The sequence below is a fragment of the Embiotoca jacksoni genome, unplaced genomic scaffold (assembly GCF_022577435.1).
Source record: "Embiotoca jacksoni isolate LCO1_2020_lvr unplaced genomic scaffold, fEmbJac1.0.p SCAF_3, whole genome shotgun sequence".
Classification (NCBI taxonomy): Eukaryota; Metazoa; Chordata; class Actinopteri; family Embiotocidae; genus Embiotoca; species Embiotoca jacksoni.
In genome coordinates, this window is record NW_027185381.1 from 11,052,169 (window position 1) to 11,073,043 (window position 20,875).

Here is a 20,875-nt window from a genome sequence, read left to right on the forward strand (position 1 = left end):
ATACCAAAGGTAAAAGCACTCACTATGCAGAATGACCCATTTAATGTATTATTTGCTTGTAAGTGTTGATTAATTCATATATAGGCTACATTACTTTAATGTTGCAACTGGAGCTCATTTTAATCGCTTCATATACTGCCAACTTAATTTATAATAATACAACATCATTTATGAGGTGATTTACATTTCATATTAATAACCTGAATCTGCAAAGTAACTAGTGTCTTAAAATAAATGTAGTGGAGTACGGAGTACAATTTGTAGAAAGTAGCATAACAAGGTAATACTTCAGTAATGTAAAAGTACATCAAAATAGTAGGCATCATTTTAAATACATTTCAGCCACATTCAGCCTGACATACTTTGGGATCTGCACATTAAGACTGTATTATTGCCTTTTGTTTTGTGGGTTTGAACAAGGGTTGAATGTCCAGCATAGGTTTGTAATGACCAACCCACCAGCGGGGCACGGTTTGTTATGAGGTAACTCATATGTTTGACCGAGTATCTCATTATTCTGACTTAGTATCACATTTGTCTCTTATCTCGTAAATAAATAAATAAATACAAATTAGGTAACATTGGGTAATAATAATGAACTAACTCATTATGAAGGCCTTTAGATTTAAGGTATTGAATTCTAGTTGGAAAAGTGTCATACTTTATGGATTTATAGCAGCTGACAAAGTGCTCATGTCAAAGTTTAAAATGTTGGATCTTTTATGTTTTATACTGCATGTATGTAACACGTATTTTCTAATGACACTCATCCAAGCTATATTAACAGTAGCCCTAACATAGACACACATAATACAACAATGACTGCTATTTGACACCTGTGGCCTGATACTGTATGCCCACCCACATAACCAGACACACACCCAAAAGACAAACGAAGCAAATAACACAGTATTATGTACATTATGGCAACCTTGACATCCTGTTTACTCACCACCGGTTTATTCACCACAGGTATGACACAATCTCACTTTTCTCAAATTGATCTTGATATAGTATAATGGAGGAATAAAAATGTCGTCATCGTGTACACATTTGAACTCACTAACTGAACAGTGCCACCTTGTGAATAAAGATGAGTGGTGCATATACCATGTTCTCATGCATTGTATGTCTGAAAGCCAAAATAACATAGGACTATCATAAACACATGCATAAATAAACATGATATGATTCATAGCAAGATATAATGAAACAGACACAAATGTAATGGCCGCAGAGCCACAAACCAACGCGTTCGTCATCTTCAATGTTGTCCGGCTTTAAAGGTGTCACTTAACTGTGACACTGCACAAGAAAATCAAACTTTAACTAAGGTGTGGGCAGAGATTTTTTTTTATTATTTTTATTTTCCAGAATGAAAGGTACATTTTAGGAAGTGATGTGCCTGATTACTCCTTCTCAGCCAATGGTGTCGAGACACGATTTTCGGGTACCGACTTATGTTGAAGAATTTGATTGGACGACACGGGCCGTATGCTCTGCTGCGATTGGTCGAAGGTTGTGCGTGGTGCGCAGCCATTGGTCGGTTATCACGGGTTTAAGAGAGTGGGCTCTTTTGGTGGGAGAGGCAGCTTGTCAGTCTCTAGTAAAACCCAGTACAGCACGCGTTGCTCTTCCCCCCCCCCGGCTTTTGTCTCAGGCGCTGAAGACTCACATCGTCATTCAAAGCAGTCTCTCAACATGAAACGAGTTTGGCTGATAGGTCTTCTTTTCGCACTTTTAGCCGTTGGTGAGTAGCGGAGAGATTTACTACCTCGTCTCACTTTTCGTTATTTCAGCAATCACTAGCCAGGAAGCTAGCGTCAACTTGGTGTCCGTCGCTTTATTCGTGACAGGGGAGCCTTCGTAGATCTCTTAGTTTTCCGAGCCTGGTTTTTGATCTCGTATTAAATGAACGTCAGCGCGATTCATTTACGTTGACCGTGTATCTTAAAATGGACCGTTAGTGTCCGTTATTCCTAATCGGGTTTCCAGAAGTTTCTGATGGGAGTTACAACGTCTGTTGAAGCCGCCTCACGTTAGCTCGCACGCCCGTGAAAAGTGTTGCTGCTCCGGAGATGTATGTCCACAAATTCTGGCCAAATAAAGCAGGCCGACCGACTAAAATGAGCATTTTCGGCCGTGCGTTTTGTAGAGTGTACTTCTTTATTAAAATAATCCGAAATGGTCAACATTTCCATGGAAACACCAGCAGCCGTTACTGAAAGAGACGATTTAAATCTAACAACTTTTTTTTTTTTTTTTGTCCCTTGCCAGCTTCTGTAAAGGCAGATGATGAACTTGACGTCGACGGGACAGTAGAAGAGGACCTGGGTAAAAGCAGGGACAGCTCGAGAACAGACGATGAGGTGGTGCAGAGGTAGGTGCTGCTTTGAATATCTGTTTTAGGTCATGCCTGCTGAGTGAACTGTAACTGTTGTATCAGGGAAGATCGCCTAAACCTTAACTTTACAACACAAGGTCAACGTGACCAAACTTGTGCACACAAACTCTCGCAGCAACCCAGGACTTGAAGCCAGGGCAGAGCTCTGCAGGGTTTGCTGCACATGCCTCAATGAGAGGAATGACCTTTGTGTGTCTGCTTCCCTTCAACTTAAATCATGATCCCCAGTGGGGAGAACAGGCTTTTTGTGGACAGCTGTGATTTGCTGTAGTGCACTCCTCCTCATCTCACCTGTATGTGCGCCTGTCCACCCTCAGGGAGGAAGAAGCTATCCAGCTGGATGGTTTGAACGCAGCTCAGATTAAGGAAATCAGGGAAAAGTCTGACAAGCACGCCTTTCAAGCCGAAGTCAACCGCATGATGAAGTTGATTATCAACTCTCTCTACAAGAACAAGGAGGTGAGCAGGAATACGCAGCATCTTTACATGCAGTCAGTAGTGCTGAAAGATGATTACTATAGATGTTTGGCATGTCTTACACACCTCAACATCATCACTTGGTTATCTGTTTCAGATCTTCCTCAGGGAGCTGATTTCCAATGCCTCGGATGCTCTGGATAAGATCCGCTTGTTGTCTCTGACCAATGAGGATGTAATGGCTGCTAATGAAGAGCTGACCATCAAAATAAAAGTATGGACACAACACAGCGGGGGTTCACATTTCTTGAATGTGGCAATCTGTATTGGTGGAAATAATACCTCTTCATCCGTTTGTTATTTAACTGTATTGTTGCCATCCACAGTCTGATAAGGAGAGGAACATGCTCCACATCACTGACACCGGCATTGGAATGACCAAAGAGGAGCTGGTAAAGAACTTGGGCACCATCGCCAAGTCGGGCACCAGCGAGTTCCTCAACAAGATGACAGAGATGCAGTCAGAGGGACAGTCTACTTCAGAGCTGATTGGACAGTTTGGTGTGGGCTTCTACTCTGCGTTCCTCGTCACCGACAAGGTCATAGTGACATCCAAGCACAACAATGACACCCAGCACATCTGGGAGTCCGACTCCAACCAGTTCTCCGTCTTTGAAGACCCCCGCGGTGACACGCTGGGTAGAGGAACCACCATCACGTGAGTCACTTACAAATACACCAGTTTGTTTCCTTTTTTTTAAACATTGAAAAAAAAACTGCTGTTGGATTTACTTCAACGTTTCCCAAAACCTATGTCATTGCAATTATGGAACAACTGTCCATATATTGTCTTTATAAATGACAAGTTATTAAATTACAGCTTTTATCGGCCTAGACTTAGGATGTAGGTTTTTTTTTTTAAGCACCCTACTCTTAAATGTTAGAATAACATTGACTTTGAAGTTAAATCCCTGCTTATCTTTATCTGATTTTAGACTTGTGCTGAAGGAAGAGGCCTCAGACTACCTAGAGCTGGAGACCATCAAGAACCTTGTCAGGAAATACTCTCAGTTCATCAACTTCCCCATCTACGTTTGGGCCAGCAAGGTGATTACTCAAGTTTTCTTCCACACTTTGACTCAGACTTGATCCCAATGCACTTTTTTTTTTTATTATTATGAAACTTGGCAAAAAATGGAAATGAAAAAGCAGTTACATCATTTCTTTCTCAATAACCAGACTGAGACGGTTGAGGAGCCCATCGAGGAAGATGCTGAGGCAGCAGAGGAACCGGAGAAAGAGACTGCTGAAGATGAGGCTGAGATAGAGGAGGAGGAGGAGGACAAAGACAAGCCAAAGACAAAGAAGGTAGGATGTGAATGGAGAAGTGGTTGTTATGGACTGTATTTACATTTTATTTTAAAATAATTGACACTATCTGGTCTAAATCCTGTTTTAAAGTCTCTGGTTTGCTTTTTTTATTCAGACAGGAGTTGGTAACTTCATGTCTTTATTATATTGACACAATAAGATGATACTGAAAGACTATTACCCAGCCTCAAGTTGATGAACTGATTTGTCCAATTTGTTTTAAAAGGAATGTGTTTCGTCTTATTTTTGGAACTGTTTTCTTGTGTGTCGTAGGTTGAGAAGACTGTGTGGGACTGGGAACTGATGAATGATATCAAGCCCATCTGGCAGAGACCAGCGAAGGAAGTGGAGGAGGATGAGTACACGGCTTTCTACAAGACCTTCTCTAAGGTAGGCACATGAACAGCCCAGCATTAAACAGTACTGTAGAGCGGTTGCCATTGTTTGTTTAATTTTCTAAATTAGAACTGTGTTTGTCTCCCAACAGGACAGTGATGACCCTCTGGCTCACATCCACTTCACAGCTGAGGGTGAGGTTACCTTCAGGTCCATCCTGTTTGTGCCCACCTCAGCTCCCCGCGGCTTGTTTGACGAGTATGGCTCCAAGAAGAACGATTACATCAAGGTGGGTGCACCCTAAGCAGCGTTCAGTATTATGCTAAGTTGTCTTTGCTTTGAGAGAAAATGTATTCAGGAAGTCTTTTTAAACAGTTTCAAAATAAATGCCTTTTTTTCTTTCTTTTTTTTTTTTATCCCCAGCTGTTCGTCAGGAGAGTTTTCATCACAGACGACTTCAATGACATGATGCCCAAGTACCTGAACTTCGTCAAGGGAGTGGTGGGTTATATTTAACTCTAGTTAAACAACATGTCCTAATATAAACTGCTTTGCCTCTGCTTTACCATCACCTGCACTTTGATTAAGGGACATTTATTTTGTCAGGTTGACTCTGATGACCTTCCTCTGAATGTGTCCAGAGAGACTCTGCAGCAGCACAAACTGCTCAAGGTGAGCCCAACATGCAGCACACACACAACACTGTCTCATTACCAAGGTTTTATTTTTGTTTTCAGATGTCACATTGTAGTTTAATACTTGTGTTAATGACCCTTAGTTTACTGTCTTGTCTGAAGTATTTTTGAAAGTAATTTTGTAATTAATGCAAATAGAAAATAGGCAAGAAAGCTTAACTTGTCGTACTTTCTGTAGGGCACAGGTCAGAATGTCCTTTCAGGGCAAGAAAGGGGGACATAGAGGTGGTTACAACCAGGTTACAGTTGTAAATTCAAGAGAAAGGTTAGGAATAGAAAATCTTGCATATATTTTAAAGGGAATATGAGATTATCTTGTCTTGCGTAGCCAGATTGATTTCCTCCAGTACTGTATGTCTGGCTGCACTCATCATTCTGCTGTAGAAGACGCTCCTGCTTCTCTTATTTCTTAAACCCAATTGCAATCTTTTTGAGTGGCCTTCAGCGCAGGATGCCTTGATGGTACCCTTGAAGAATAGCGGCAGCGGGGACCTTGTTTTAGTGGAACATTGCCATGTGGGGAGGCGAGCCCTAAAATTCCAGTGAAAGACCAACCAAGCAGGCTTGCCTAATTGCATGATCAAAATCTTTCTCAAAAGTTGTAATTTTCAGCATGTAGATTGCTGCTTGCAGATTGTTGTCTCTTGTTGCAGCGGGGACTTGAACAAAGCAAACACACACATCACATAGTGGAAAAGGATGTAGACTGAAATAGTCGGTCAGTGACCGATTTTTATAGCCGCATTCGCCATCAGGTGACTCAGACTGTTATCTTGTGCGCCTGTGCAGGTCATCCGTAAGAAGCTGGTCCGTAAGACTTTGGACATGATCAAGAAGATTGCAGAGGAGCAGTACAACGATAAGTTCTGGAAAGAATTTGGAACCAACATCAAGCTGGGTGTCATCGAGGATCACTCCAACAGGACCCGTCTCGCCAAGCTGCTGCGCTTCCAGACCTCCAACAGTGAAACAATCCTGGCCAGCCTGGAGCAGTATGTGGAGCGCATGAAGGAGAAGCAGGACAAGATCTACTTCATGGCTGGAACCAGCAGGAAGGAGGTGAGGGAACATGTTTGGTCGGGTGAAATGCTCAGTTATGGTAAAAGGAGCGTAAGCCGTCACGTACAAGGTGGGCTGAAATCATCCGTCTTGTTTTCCCTCCACAGGCGGAGGCTTCTCCCTTCGTAGAGAGGCTGCTGAGGAAGGGCTACGAGGTGATCTACCTGACGGAGCCTGTGGACGAGTACTGCATCCAGGCGCTGCCCGAGTTTGACGGGAAACGCTTTCAGAACGTGGCGAAGGAGGGTGTCAAGTTTGACGAGAGCGACAAGGCCAAGGAGACGAGGGAGGCCCTGGAGAAGGAGTATGAACCTCTCACCACGTGGCTGAAGGACAAGGCCCTCAAGGACAAGGTAGAGAGCCAGTCATGGTCTAATATTCACGGCTTGGGAAATAAACACCAGCTGCGGGAGGGCTGCATTTTTTTTTTTTTTTTTTTTTTAATTTTGACTGCAACGGCCAAGCTTTGTCTATTCAGTTACATTATTTAGTAAGTTTTTTTTTTTTTTTCTTTTCCAACAGATTGAGAAGGCTGTTCTCTCTCAGCGACTGACCAATTCACCATGCGCCTTGGTTGCCAGTCAGTACGGCTGGTCAGGAAACATGGAGAGGATCATGAAGGCACAAGCTTACCAGACAGGAAAAGACATTTCCACAAAGTTAGTAATGAGAATCCTGAGCGTTTCCAGTGATGGCTCTGCTCATTATTGCAGAGATATGTCTGACTATTACTGCCACTACTACTAATGCACTCTAAGCTTATGTGGTAATTCATCTCTCTCTCTCTCTCCTTCCTCAGTTATTATGCCAGCCAGAAGAAGACACTAGAAATCAACCCCAAACATCCTCTAATCAAGCAGATGCTCAGCAGACTTGATGTAAGTTTGACCGTTGTGACATCTATTGCTTTAATGATGCCATATTATGCACGTTATAAAATAATTTATTGCTTTTTTTAGCATCCTGCTAGATGTGGTTTCAGAGCAAATTTTTGAACATATTAGAGCAGTTGGAGCTGAGCTGTGTGATTTTTGTTTTCTCAGGACGATGCCGAGGACCAGACTGCGTCCGATCTGGCTGTGGTTCTTTTCGAGACGGCCACGCTGCGCTCGGGCTACCAGCTGGCCGACACAAAGGCTTATGGAGACAGGATAGAGCGCATGCTCCGACTCAGCATGAATGTACCCCTGGACGAACAGGCAAGTCAACGCCAGCTGTCAAATCCTGTACTACTTTGCATAGCCAATGCTTTTAATTTCGGTGGGGGGATGTCTCAGCTCCTCCTCCTCCTGGTGCTGCTTTTGCTTCGGAAATTGTTCCACTTCCCTTTTTGTAGTGTCTTCTGTCTTTGTAAACATTTTAAGCATCAGCTTGATGATGGTTGGAGACTGTGTTGGATTATTTTTTGAAAGATCATGTGACTTTTCTACAGATTGAAGAAGAGCCAGAGGAGGAGCCAGAGGAGGAGCCTGAAGAACCAGCAGAGGATGACTCTGAAGATAAAGAGGAGATTATGGATGAGGAAGATGAAGAAGAAACAGTGAGAACACTTGTTGCATGTTGAGGATGCAGAATGAAGAACTCTGATGTTGGCATATTGACTCTTCTGGGTGTTAATTTTTAACTTTTTTTTAATTTTTTTTTCCTCGCAGGCAAAAACAGACAAGGATGAACTGTGAAGCACTGAACAGGAGAGCGAGTAACAATGGAGCTGGAAACTGGACCTGAGTCTCGGTCCAGTGCCGCCGTGGTCGAAGTTATTCTGGGTGGGGTCCCTGGGTAGCGTGGTTTTTTTTTTTTTAAGACGAGCATTGTTTGTTTTTGAATTATTTTTTTTTATTACATTCCTCATGACTGTAAATTTGTTAATATTTAACTGACCTGTTTATGGAAAGATGCGAATCCTGTCTATTGATGAAATAAATGTTTCCTGGAAAAACCACATGCATTATTTTCTGTCTGGTGTTGGTGTAACTGAATGGAAGGTGCTTGGATTCGATAACTAAATGTGTTGTTTTTTAGAAGTAATTGGGAATAAGCAACATTACATCGTGGATCATGGGTGAGGTGACAACAGACATTTGGATGGATTTAAACAACTGACAAAAGACTGAAAGAAGAACCTGTACAGTTGCGTGCAGAAGTTTCCCAACAGCCATTGGGCAGCTGCAATGTACTTACAGTATCTGTCATTCAGTACTTTGTGAAAGCAACGCGGGAAGAGCATAACTAATATTGGGATTTTGGGGCTAATATAAGGGAGTTAAAAAAAACAAAACATTTTTTTATATCAATAGATCAGCTGAAATATGGATATCAACCACTTGACAAAGATATACAATGGAAGTAGGATATATTCGACTTTAACGATGAAGTTACTTGTTAAAACTTAATAGCATTGGTACACTGAACTTCACCGGGATGCCTTAATCACTTGTCCAGTATTTCATCCGCCATACATTACTCAAACCGAGAAAGCTTTTAGCCTTGATGTCTCCTGCTCTGTCTGTGGTGTGTATTTGGTTTGTTATTACCCATGGTGCCGTGCTGCTACTAACTGTCCTGGCCTGCTGGACCTGTCGTCTTCTGCTGCTGCTGACTTAGACGAGAGGCAGAGAAAGCAGAGCTGTAAGAATCGTACACAGTTTTCTATTCTTGTGGTGAAGGTTATTCATTAATGGTGTTACATAATTTCAGACTGAAAAGATTTGAGGAATCATGCAGAGATGAATGTTAACAAAACAGACGATTTGTGGCATTGAGCATCATTCCACTTTGGTCTGCTGAGAAGTGTGTCTTTGTGAAGAGGCCTGAAGGCTGTGTGCGTGGATCTTACTGGTGAAGCTTCTGAAGGATGGTTTTCTCAGCTCCTACTGCACAGTATGTCTCCACTGAGCCGTTTCACCGGGCATGCTGCAGTTTAGCTTTTCATTTTCTTTCATTTATAGGAAATGAGCTTGACAGAATAGTAGGATACTGTGGTTTTACTTTTGTTACTGTAGTTACTGCAGATGTGTGAATACAACTTGGAGTCTGCAGCCAGGTGTTGGCAAGACACTCCATCCAGCAGAAGACTGGGAGCTTCCAGGATCACCATGGCCAGAACCAATCATCGACCGAGAGAGCCGGCACTGATTGCAGGCCAGAGGAGAGGGGCAGTATGAGGCCTATAGGAGACCAAAATCTACATTTATAGTAGAAACACAACTTTATTAAAGTAGTTTTAATTATTTTCCAGTCAACGCAACATCAGAATAATGCAACGAAGGAGTTTTATCTCAACTTAGTTGTTGTGAAAGCTCTATGGTAGACATTTCTTATCAGCAGCTCCTCTGTGGTTTGGTAACAGAAATCTGATAAGGCCAAATAGAATGGGCTCCTCTCAGAATGCATCTATTGTGAGAAGTTGAAAGACTTTATCGTGATTTACAAAATATATTTCCTACTAAACCCACAGAAAGAATTTTTTTTTTTACTTATGGTAAATATTGTTTTACACATTTCTAATGATGTGTGACATTTAATATACAGACACACTGCATCTCCTTAAGAGTGATGATGTAGACCTATTCTCCCCTGCAGTTATCTAATGAATTGATTGTTTTCCACATTTTATTCCCTCTTAAGCCCTCATGGAACATATGTCTTCCAGCACACTGTGAGCCGGTGGCAACACAAAGGTCAGGAAAGGGTTTACCTTCACTTAATAGATGATCTCACTAAACTCCAAAATGATTAATCACACTTGAAACACGCGACACTGCATTATATTGTAACCATACGTTGTAATGTAATGCCTTGCCCAGTAGGTGACACTGTTACCCACAACTAGAAAATCTGAGGGAGATAGTTTTAACACAACCTTTAAAGCAAGATACACACACTATATCAGCAATACAGTATTTACTGACGCCTCTGATGTAGTTATTTAAAATTTTTGACTTTGCAAGCGTAGAATAAAATTATCTATACAGCTTTTCCAAGGCTGAAACAATGATCTTATTTAGCGTTACATCTTAAAGCTTCCAAAGTTTACATATAAATTTCCAAACTTATAAATGAAGCAGTACGAGGACCTCCTCTGGCTCATAATGTGCATCATTTGAATATTTTAAAATGAACACTGCATGATATCCCCTCACCTGACACATTATTTAAGTCCTCGTGATGGAGCTAATGAAAAATTGCAACAGCTATCAGCCTCTTCCTCGGTGCTTGTAGTGTTGCACAGTGGGTTACCCCATAATTTCTGTCCTAACATCTTAATTCAGGTTTCTTTAGGGTCGTCAGCAGAGGCCAGTTCCTTAATGTAAGGAGCCGCGTGTTCTATTGTGCATTTTGCAGTCTTAAAAGCCTTATTGCAACCTATGAGGACAGTTCAGGAATTCTTTGCATTTTAAAGTCTAATAACTCCACAGCTGCAAGCTCCACTGGTCTGTTGAGAAGCATTAAGCAGAAACAACCTTCAGGATCCACGGTTCAGAGAGCAGGGCTGATGCGCAGAGCTTGTTTTCTGCAGCTGACTCTTCCAGTAGACACTGTAAGATGGCTTCGTACTGTACTCGTCCACATAAACTCACACAGCTCATGGTGGTTTTGACTGGCGAGCTTGAGAGCGAGCTACTAAACAGCAGCATTGTGGCACTACAGGTCAGTCCATCGATGTGTTCCCATATGTTCTCCAGAGTGAGAAAATGCTGTGGCTTCTTAATAAAAGGTGACAGATATGGGCCACAGCAGGGGGTGTCTCCTAGTGGAGTCACAGAGGGCTGATGGCAGATCTAGCATGTGCTCCTTTACGAGGTTGTATTTCCTCCAGCACAACACGCTGATCTGTACAACATGGCACAAAGGAGGCTTCTTTGGCAGTCATCGTACAGAAGTTGTACCACCATGAGTCCTGATCACAACGCTAAGCTCAGATCTGCTAACCAAAGACTTTTCCCTGTCCTTTAATCTAAGACTAAATGCTAGAGACGGGTATTTTACTTCACCTTCTCTGGCATTTCTTCTGAAGCTATGCATTGTTTCCTCTGTGGTTTATCTCTGTGCGCTGCCATGAACAGATATAAGGTCACTTTTGCTGGATTTCTTGTGCTGTAAAGTCCTTTAAATTATGTTATGACGTGTTTAAAGTGCTATCCACTCTATATAAAGTTTAGTTGAGTGTTTATCCAATCATATTTTTCTTCTGTTGCGAAAAAGTGTAAATGAAGAGCTAAATTTGAACCCACATCAATATTTTTTAAAAACCAAAATGATCTGCATCATTTGTTGAAGCCTTTCACTGTAAAAAGTTTACCAAAAGTCATGACTATCAGGCTGTAGTTTCAGACCAAGACTATTTTTTTGTCACAGTTGTTTGTTTGTCTGTTTATTTTTTACATGAATTTTTCATTCCGTAATTAAACTTTCTGGTGTATCTGCCTGGGAGTTGCAATGTTCTGTGTCATAAAAAAAATGAAGCAGATTTATACATTTTCCTCTCTGGAACAAAAATGGGCTGCAAACTCTATGCTTTATTATTATTATAATGAGCTTTTGTCTTAAAACTTAAAAAATAAATCCAATGAATAATTTGAATTCACTCAGTCTTATTATATATATATATATATATATATAGTATGTATGGGCCCAATAAAATGGTTTTAATTTATTAAAATCCACATTTAATATTTATGAATCTATGGTAGCATATTTTTGTCTTTAGCCTGGCTATTATTATATATTTCTGTATTTTCATAAGTAGCCTACATCATTTTCACAATGTTCTTATATTTTTAATTATTGTAAAATAAGCCTGTAAGAATAAACAAAGAAACCTTAAAAAAAAAAAAAAAAAAAGGTTCAATATGGACTTCGGATATGTGGTCTCATCTCTCGTGAAAATCGATCTCTGATCTGACTGATACCCGTGGGCTTCTCCCTCCCATAATTTGTATTTTGCGACTGACTGCAGTTTCTGCGCTGCTGCTGCTGCTGCTGCTCGTACGCAATCCCTGGATAGGTGGTTGCCATGGATTCCTGGGTCACATGCGTGGGTTTCCTGTAGCCAGAAGCAGCAGAAGATGCTTGGACCAAAAATCCAGAGCCATTTTCATTCAAGAAAAAGAGAGGATCCGCTGTGGAAGGCTTGCTGACTGGGTGACCAGACTACACCCGTCTGATCAGATCGGCTTTTTCTTTCCATCTCACTGTGGGCTTTTGATTATTTCAAATTCGCAGCAAACCGGTTTTGTCCACATCCATAGACTGATAACAGGAATGAGTATAGAAATTCCTGAAGGACTGACGGAGCTGTTACAGAGCTTTACCGTGGAAGTGTTAAGGAATCAGCCCAGGGATTTGCTCGAGTTTGCATTACAGTACTTCACCCAGCTGAAGGACAGCGAGACCAAAAAGGCCTCATTTGGCAATGACCAAAATTCGGCCCCAAGACCTGGAAAAGCGGTCAATTTCATTGACGAAGCCATGCAGATCGATTCGGAAAACGGAGAGGAGGAGGAGGACGACGATGACGAGGAATTCATAGGTGGGCCAAAACGATTAACTCAGGAGGATGCTGTGTGTAGATGTGGATGAGATGTATTTATTTTGAATTGTGAGCATGTGTCGCCGGGTGCTCGGCTTCTGTTCCGCGAAAGAGAGACACATTGAGCGCAGCGCAGAGATGCTCCGGCGCTCGCCACCCTGCATCTACCACGGCCCTGTCATTTGCCATATATGGTCACGGGGGCTGATGATGGATCATAAACGTGTCCTGCTCTTCATCTGTGAACACGCGTTTTATTGTGGCGTTAAATGAGACTGTGTTTTTGTCTGTCTTATATGCGTCTGCCTAATAAATACGCCGCACCTCTGGATCATTTGAATATTTTCTGGTCCAGGTGCAGGCCCGATGGGCCTACCCTGATTAGCTTATGTAGCAAAAAAAATATATGACAAAGCAGATAAAGGTATATAAGCTAAAGCCTACTACATGATGATCATGCTGTGTATTGCTTTGTAAACATGACTTTGACGTCCCTATTGTTTAGTGTTTACTTAAGTGTGATCGTATTGGACACAATTGCCAGTGCAGGATTGTGATGAGGTGCAGCAAGTAGCAGCAACCCACACGCTCTGACACAGCATCCCAATGAGTGGTGGGGTCTGCAAGGCTGGCTGCAGTGGTTATATGAGGACAAATGCACCATATTCAGTTGTAAAACTTACTGTTGTCGTGATTTTGGGTCACAATTGTGCCCCATCACACCTCCAGTGTGTTAATGTTCCAGTGAGATTCCCTGATCAACTCTGGCTGCCAGGCTGTCAATAGATGAGACCTCCTATCTAATGTATATTTCAGACCAACCTATTGTGCAGGAGCTTGGCACTTTTTTTTGCAGTGTTTTACATTTGAATTTTCTTCTCATTTAAATTTGATTCAAAGACCCAAATCCACTTCAAAGCAGCTGCCCGTATTCAGGGTTTATCCTGATGAATGTGGACCCTTAATGAGCTCAGAGGATATAGGCTACTGCACATGTGCTGCTGTAGATGTACACGGTATTAACCGAGTTCCTGCCAGACAGATTTACATCATGATGAAATTTAACATGCTCATGTGTATTTTTTATTCTTTGCAGCCCCTGTGATGAGCAGATTCATCAGAAGAGCATCAGGTGAGTTGCCATTTGCTGCCTATAAAAGCCTGTTGTATCAAAAGAAAACACTCTGAACAGTGTCAGTGCAAGAAGCATTAAAAAAAAAAAAAAAAAAAAAAAAAAAAAAAAAAAAAAAAAAAACGTCTTTATCATATCATGAACACTAAAGCTGCGTTGGATTTGGTCCAGTACAGGCAATATGGAAGTATTTTTCCATCTGTCTTTTATTACTGTCTTCCACTTATTATAATAAGGTTGATTTATTGGAGCGTGTGGAACCTCTTTGTCTTGCACCTGGTCAATAATGTCAGTGTGTGATGTAAGTGGGGAGACTGGGACTAGTACTACTAATGATAATCTCTTGCTCATGCTAATGGTGAGCTTTTCTGTACAAGGACTGATGGCTGCATGTTTTTCTGAGTATTACTCAGTAACATTTGAAATTATTTGTACCTTTTATTACATCAGATGGAAAATTCACATCTTCTACAGAGGACACTACAATGACAGTAAACATTAAACCAAAGAACGTGTACTTGTATTAAAAATAGATTTAAATAGGTTATTACAGGTTGCTCTTAAAATTTAGAAGAGAAAAATTGTAGGAGTGCTATCTACCCCCCAAATCCCCATACTAGACAGGAAGAATGAAATGGTGTTAAATCATCACTGGAATTTGGCCTTTTTTTTGGACTGGGATGACATCTGTGCCATAGATCCCCTGAATATAAACATTTATTTTTTCAGAGGTTGTGTCAGGTGTCTTTTTCGCCTCCAAAAAGTTCTGTTTTAATAAATGTGTATATTGTTTACGACTCACATAGGAACAGGTGTATTGGCGAATGAAATCATGCAAACGAAGGTGTTGGGCACCCGTTCACTGTCCGTCACCACAGTACACTAAAAAAAACCCAGATATAGCTCTTAGACAGGCACAAATCATTCAGTATGAACAACATGAGCGACAGACTGCAGCAACCAATCCAAACATTACAAGCAGCTTTGACGTTTACAGTGTCACTAAATGATAAAAATGCATCAATAAAATCAAACAGTGTATTCTAAAACCCATAGAATACAGTAGAACCCCCAAAACTAGAAAATATACTGGATGGACAAAATAAATGATATTTATCAGCAAGAGAAGTTCATTCATTTGTTGATCTCTTTCATGCAGTGTGTGCTGAAGCGTTCAATCCTGATGAAGACGAGGAGGATAAAGAATCATGGGTAAACTGTAAACCATACCACAATGGCACTCACACATCCATCAAGCCCAATAGTCCACTCCTCTATGATATGCAAATCCACAACTTCAACCAATACATATGTCTGGATATATTTCCAAAACTACGTCAAAATATGCTTGTGCCTCGCTGAAGTCTCACATCTCAGCTGTTGCACTGGTTCAACAAGGACAACTGTCCCTGTGTGCTGCATAATGACTGCTTGTTGTATTAAGTTTCAGTTAGTACACGTGTATCCAGAGATTTACTGGTACCTGTGAATATGGAGTCTGATATGGAGTCTTTGTATTTCTAGAATGGCGCATGTTGCTACTACTACTACTAAACTCTACCGTTATCTACTGGATTTTAGGATTATGGCATTTCGTATCTCACAATGTAAAATGAAGGTGAAAAATATTTTGTGGCTCCACCCTGTGATCTGGATTTACTCAAATATTTAACGGCCTCTTTCTCAGCTCTATGCTACACCCTTCAACCAAGTTCCGCGGTAGTTTTTCCACAATCTTGCTCACAAGCAAACAAACTGCAACAAAAACATAACCTCCTTGGTGGAGGAAATGATCTAGTTGTCATTATCAGTTGAATTTTAGAAACATCATGGATTGTAGCTCTGAATCTGAATAAAATGGTCAACAATCTTCTGTGTGTCAGACATCATTAGGCTACTTCACAGCAGCGTGTTTTACTTTGCAGGTCACCCACCCAAAAACCGATGAGCAGAGACAGAGACTACAAGAAGCGTGTAGGGACATTCTTCTGTTCAAGAACTTGGATCCAGTGAGTGCATTATTCCATAAACACTCCTCTAGTTTGTGCCCTGCCATCTCTTAAATTACACAAAGGAGCACATGGCCTGATGCCAGCAGCTTTTTGCCACATGCTCAGTGCACTCTGCCTGATTTATTTTCAAGTAGAGGAAACAGAGCACAGATTGGATTCTGCACAATTGCTTTAAATGTCTGTGCTTTGATGTTTCTCTCCATCACAGGAAGAGATATCTCAGGTGCTGGATGCCATGTTTGAGAAGTTCTGCACAGAAGGGGAGCACATCATTGATCAGGATGATGATGGGGACAACTTCTATGTTCTTGAAAGGTGGTCTTTCACATCCCTTTCACAACATTACCGCCTCAGTATCTTTTGAACCCATCCTACAGTTGTAGATTTTTTGAAATATTTGAAAAGTAATACCTAAAAATCAAGGTTTTAGGAGATGCCAACATGCGGCTGCTATGTATTTTATTTGTTCTTATTGTTTATCTTTCCACTGTATTTTCTCTCAGTGGGACGTTTAACATTTTTGTGAAAGTTGAGGGCACGGACAAGCTGGTCGGCTGCTATGACAACAGAGGCAGCTTTGGAGAATTGGCATTGATGTACAACACCCCCAGGGCAGCCACAATAATCGCCACCTCGCCTGGAGCCCTTTGGTGCCTAGTGAGTAAACCGTAACATCCTCCTGCAAGAGCACAGTTGGCTCCGCACTCAGGTTTTTATAGCATGCTGTGCTGTCAGTTGTCATGATTTTAATAAACACCCTGGGTTGTCAATGGCGGTGTGGCTGCCTTGTGCCACAGAGTGAGATCATGTTGTCTAACTGAGAGTTACACACTCTATAAAACCTGACGGATTCAATGAAAAGTGGGAGCGCGCCAGTCATGCCCCTGGATGATTTTAAATGTTCATTAATGCATATATTAAGCCAGTGAAAGTGCAAACTGAGCTCAGCTATCAAATCAGCACAAACAAACAAGGCTAATCTTGTCTGTTTAAGCAAAGTGTGGAAAGTGCTGACGCCATCATGGAGATGAAAACAGTTGCTCTTCCCGCCTGGCTGTGATCTTTTTATTTTGCCTAAACAACACTGAACTGTTTTATAAATTAAGGCCAGAACTGCTGTTGTGAATATTCAGTTGCTACTTGAGCTTTTTTTTTTACTGTGAAGCTGCTTGTGTATTAATGACTCAGTGAGGGTCGTGTCCTTAAAGTGTGTGTAACAGCTTTGTTATGTCATATCGTGTGTGCAGATGGGGCAGGTTACCCTTGTTGACCTGAGCAACTGCAGTGTGTGTTTGAGTCTGTGAACAAGCAGGAAGCCCAGTTAAACCAACGATGGGCTGAGGTCCAGGAAGGACAGTGCTGCCAAAGGGCCTCTGACAAAAAAGGAGACTTTAGCAGGAGCTTTAATTAAAGTCAGATTTTGGAATTAAATTAATGGAATTAAATGTGTAAACAAATTTGTGGCAGCCTGGTAGGAGCTCTGAGTCCAGGTGCCCACCCTGACTCCACTAACCATTTTACCATGAGGTTTGATCCTTGTTTGTTTGTTTGGGTGAAAGGAAACCTTTTCCAGCTAGGGGGCGCCCTTGGTAGCTGCTAATGTTTCCTGTGTCTTCCACTGCATCTTGTCATCTAAACGTGTTATCCGGAAATTATAATTTAGAGTTTATATCTTTATAAAATGATTTACAACAGAGATTTTTGAAGTTTGTCATTCAAAGTAGAGAGCCAGCATATGAATGCTGCTTGGTGTTTTTTTTATTTTATTTTATTGAGATGCCTGGGTTACTTAAAATCAGGCCTACAGTGACCCCTACTGTCCCCACCTCAAATTGTAGTTTCATGTGAGTTATTGTTTGGTGATCAGGCAGCAGAACAGTCCAGATCTGTAGGGCAAATGTAAAGAAATCATGACAATACCAGACTTCCTGGGCATTTCTTGATTCTTTCTCCATAATGTATGTGGTTATTATCACATCTCTATCATGTATAGCGCACTGATACAAGAGCCTCAATATCAGTTTCAAGATGAGTCATCCTCAATGCTCTTTAAAATTTTACAGGAAGAGAAAAACAATTCTTTTGATATAAAAATACTGAATAATATTTGTCTTGTCATATGTGCATATACAAACATATAACAATGCAGAATACACTGAGACTTTAAAAATGAATTAAACTGATTTTCTTCATCTGAAATCTGTTTCAGGATCGTCTGACATTCAGGAGGATCATAGTGAAGAACAATGCCAAGAAGAGGAAGCTGTATGAGGCATTCATCGAAACACTACCACTGCTTACATCTTTAGAGGTTAAGATTAGCTTTATGCTCTGGTGTTAAGAAAGCACACTACGCATTCACACAAAAACAACTGCCAACTAAATATGCTGTCACCCACAGCTGTCAGAGAGGATGAAGGTAGTAGACGTGCTATCCACTAAGGTGTACAACGATGCACAGCGGATTATTGCTCAGGTGAGGAATCTGTTTGATTGGTCTTTTTATTTTCTGCTTCACATTTAGAAACACTGAGTCACTCTTTTTTTTTTTCTCTGTTGCTCATTTACATTTACATCATTGCTTTGTATTACAGGGTGATTTAGCAGATTGCTTCTACATTGTTGAGTCTGGCCAAGTTAGAATCAACATGAAAAGAAGCCGGGTATTTTTTGCACAGCATCTCTTTTATATTTATTAAGTGTGAACAAACTTCTAATAAGTACTTTGGAGCTTCTTTCTGTTGTCTTACAATTTGTGTTTCTTTCTTGCCAGACAAAAAAAGATCAGGAGGAAGAGGAGGTGGATATCGCCACATGCTCCAGGGGCCAGTATTTTGGGGAGTTGGCTCTTGTTACAAACAAGCCCAGAGCTGCATCCGCCTATGCTGTGGGGAGAGTCAAATGCTTGGGTACATTATGTGCAATTTTAGGTTCATTCCCATAGTGTGTCCAACATGTACATTTCCTAGCATACCACTTATTAGTTGACATAACTCTGTCTAATCCTCTTTAAATGATGTCTGCCTCTGTTGTTCTTTGTCAGTAATGGACGTTCAAGCCTTCGAGAGATTGTTGGGCCCGTGCATGGACATCATGAAGAGAAACATTGCTAACTATGAGGAGCAGCTGGTGACCCTGTTTGGAAGTAGCCCTGAGATTGAGCAACAAAGTGCATGAGGTGGCTCCAATGGACCATGAATGGGTGGATGGAAAAAAAAAAAAAAAAAGGCTTGTATGGATGTTTTGCCCTTAACCATTTAAACAGCTTTTCTTACAAAAAAAAATGTGAATATCCACTACATGACAACATTCGAGTGTCAGATGAATAAGTCAGACTACGTCAGATTCCCATTTGAGTCAAGTCTCATTTTAGTAGTATGCCACAGTGCGTTATGACTGAAGTAAGCCAAAGCAGAGTTGCTTAAAGCTTGTTTAAATTACATTTCCCACGACTCTCACCTTAAAAATGTAAGTGTACATTTTACTTGTCGGTGTCGGGTGCATTATTTGTTTGTATATTGAACACTTTTTAATTAACTTCCACCTTTTCTCCACAGTGTTATCGCTACACCCTACAGTATAATATTCTTTGCAGATTTCGAAACATTACTTGTTAAAACCAGATGCCAAAGCTAATTTCTTACCGGCTAATCTTGAGCAAATGTGTCACATTCTCTTGACACAGTTGGGGTCACACTGTCCCCAACTACAAGAGCCCCAACATTAGAAAGGACAAACAATTTTTCAAGGGCGTTGGTTTGAATAACATCTCACACTTTCATTACAACAGATTGTAGACTTGGCAGTACCTTAACTTTTTTTCTTTTCTTTTCTTTTTTTTTTTTTACAAAAATGCATTTCTGTTTATCATACGATTGAATCCCTTGAATACATGCTCATAAAGTGAATATCACTGTTGGTAAGTGTTTGTGGCTGTTAGCCTTATACTATGCTTTTGCAAAAAAGAAGCTAACTTCAGACAGATAGCTGATAGTTTTGTAAGAATATACAACACATTGCTGTACAATTTTAAAACTGAGTATTTACCGTTATTATATAGGCCCACTTTTAACTTAATAAGTTGCCCCGCTAGACTGTAGTCATTATAGGCAATGTGTTGAGACAATTGATTTTGCTGTGTTTTAATGTAAAATCTAAGTCATACTGTTTTTGTGTAGGTGAAACATACATTAATATGACATCCATTATTGCTGTCTACCTCTGCCAACAACTTATACTGTTTTCCCACTCAACAGAACTCTAAAGTGGTTTTCTGTTTCATTCCCTCTCTTTTTAAATCAATAATTGAGGTCCTCTGTATTTTGTCTGCAGCTTAAGATGTTTAAAACTGGGTTGACATTAAAACACAATGATTTTATTCCCCTCTTGGTGGTAATTTTTGAAGGCAAATCCCACAATCCTGGCTAAAAGTACTGTATGTTTCACTTTTCATGTCAATAAAGGACATTTTATATGTGTGTGTCACATAATTATTTGTTACAATAAGGGAAAGATACACTTTCAAAGCCTTTCATTCATTATTCACTCATTCATTCATTCCTTCATTCATTCATTCATTCATTCATTCATTCATTAGCCAAACAGTCCTGAATTTCTTCAGATCTTGTATAAAGTTAAAGCAATGATTTCATTGCAAAATAGAGAAATTAATCTCGAAAGCAGGGGGTATAGTTGCTGTAGTTGCAACATTGCAGATTAAAAAATAACCATGTATTGTTCCTGTTATTGCCAATCAGCTGTTACTGGGTAGTAACAGGCATATACTTTCATCCAATGATACGATGATCAACAAACTAGTCCCCGCCTTCCTTATTTTTCTCAAGTTTACTGGCCAATAGAATACCGGGATTTTAATTATCGACGTTCTTATGCACCAATAGGAGGCTTCCTCTGGAA

General features: G+C 40.7%; 2 protein-coding genes across 2 annotated transcripts; both read left to right on the forward strand.

The window, feature by feature from the left end:
- The first annotated feature begins 1,618 nt into the window (after positions 1-1,618).
- On the forward strand, positions 1,619-8,224 carry hsp90b1 (heat shock protein 90, beta (grp94), member 1). The gene is made up of 18 exons (XM_069163707.1): positions 1,619-1,750; positions 2,278-2,380; positions 2,722-2,863; positions 2,979-3,095; positions 3,208-3,539; positions 3,817-3,928; positions 4,061-4,189; positions 4,466-4,582; positions 4,680-4,817; positions 4,952-5,029; positions 5,135-5,200; positions 6,013-6,282; positions 6,390-6,635; positions 6,805-6,941; positions 7,082-7,160; positions 7,326-7,481; positions 7,715-7,822; positions 7,935-8,224. Exons 1-18 carry the CDS (start codon positions 1,702-1,704, stop codon positions 7,959-7,961), a joined length of 2,406 nt encoding a protein of 801 aa, XP_069019808.1. The 5' UTR covers positions 1,619-1,701; the 3' UTR covers positions 7,962-8,224.
- A 4,067-nt stretch (positions 8,225-12,291) lies between these two features.
- Positions 12,292-20,432, forward strand: LOC138206747 (cAMP-dependent protein kinase type II-beta regulatory subunit). Its single transcript, XM_069163708.1, has 11 exons — positions 12,292-12,814; positions 13,911-13,946; positions 15,106-15,158; positions 15,872-15,955; positions 16,167-16,273; positions 16,462-16,615; positions 18,168-18,269; positions 18,360-18,434; positions 18,553-18,621; positions 18,732-18,867; positions 19,002-20,432. Exons 1-11 carry the CDS (start codon positions 12,316-12,318, stop codon positions 19,133-19,135), a joined length of 1,449 nt encoding a protein of 482 aa, XP_069019809.1. The 5' UTR covers positions 12,292-12,315; the 3' UTR covers positions 19,136-20,432.
- Positions 20,433-20,875: the final 443 nt, after the last annotated feature.

Excerpts from the sequence above, each read along its gene's own strand:
- LOC138206747 (XM_069163708.1), top strand. The coding sequence starts at position 12,316 with ATGCGTGGGTTTCCTGTAGCCAGAAGCAGCAGAAGATGCTTGGACCAA. Across the intron at positions 18,270-18,359 it reads CACTGCTTACATCTTTAGAG|CTGTCAGAGAGGATGAAGGT; the intron begins GTTAAGATTAGC and ends TGTCACCCACAG. Across the intron at positions 18,868-19,001 it reads GGGGAGAGTCAAATGCTTGG|TAATGGACGTTCAAGCCTTC; the intron begins GTACATTATGTG and ends GTTCTTTGTCAG.
- hsp90b1 (XM_069163707.1), top strand. The coding sequence starts at position 1,702 with ATGAAACGAGTTTGGCTGATAGGTCTTCTTTTCGCACTTTTAGCCGTT. Across the intron at positions 2,864-2,978 it reads CTCTCTACAAGAACAAGGAG|ATCTTCCTCAGGGAGCTGAT; the intron begins GTGAGCAGGAAT and ends TATCTGTTTCAG. Across the intron at positions 6,942-7,081 it reads GGAAAAGACATTTCCACAAA|TTATTATGCCAGCCAGAAGA; the intron begins GTTAGTAATGAG and ends CTCCTTCCTCAG.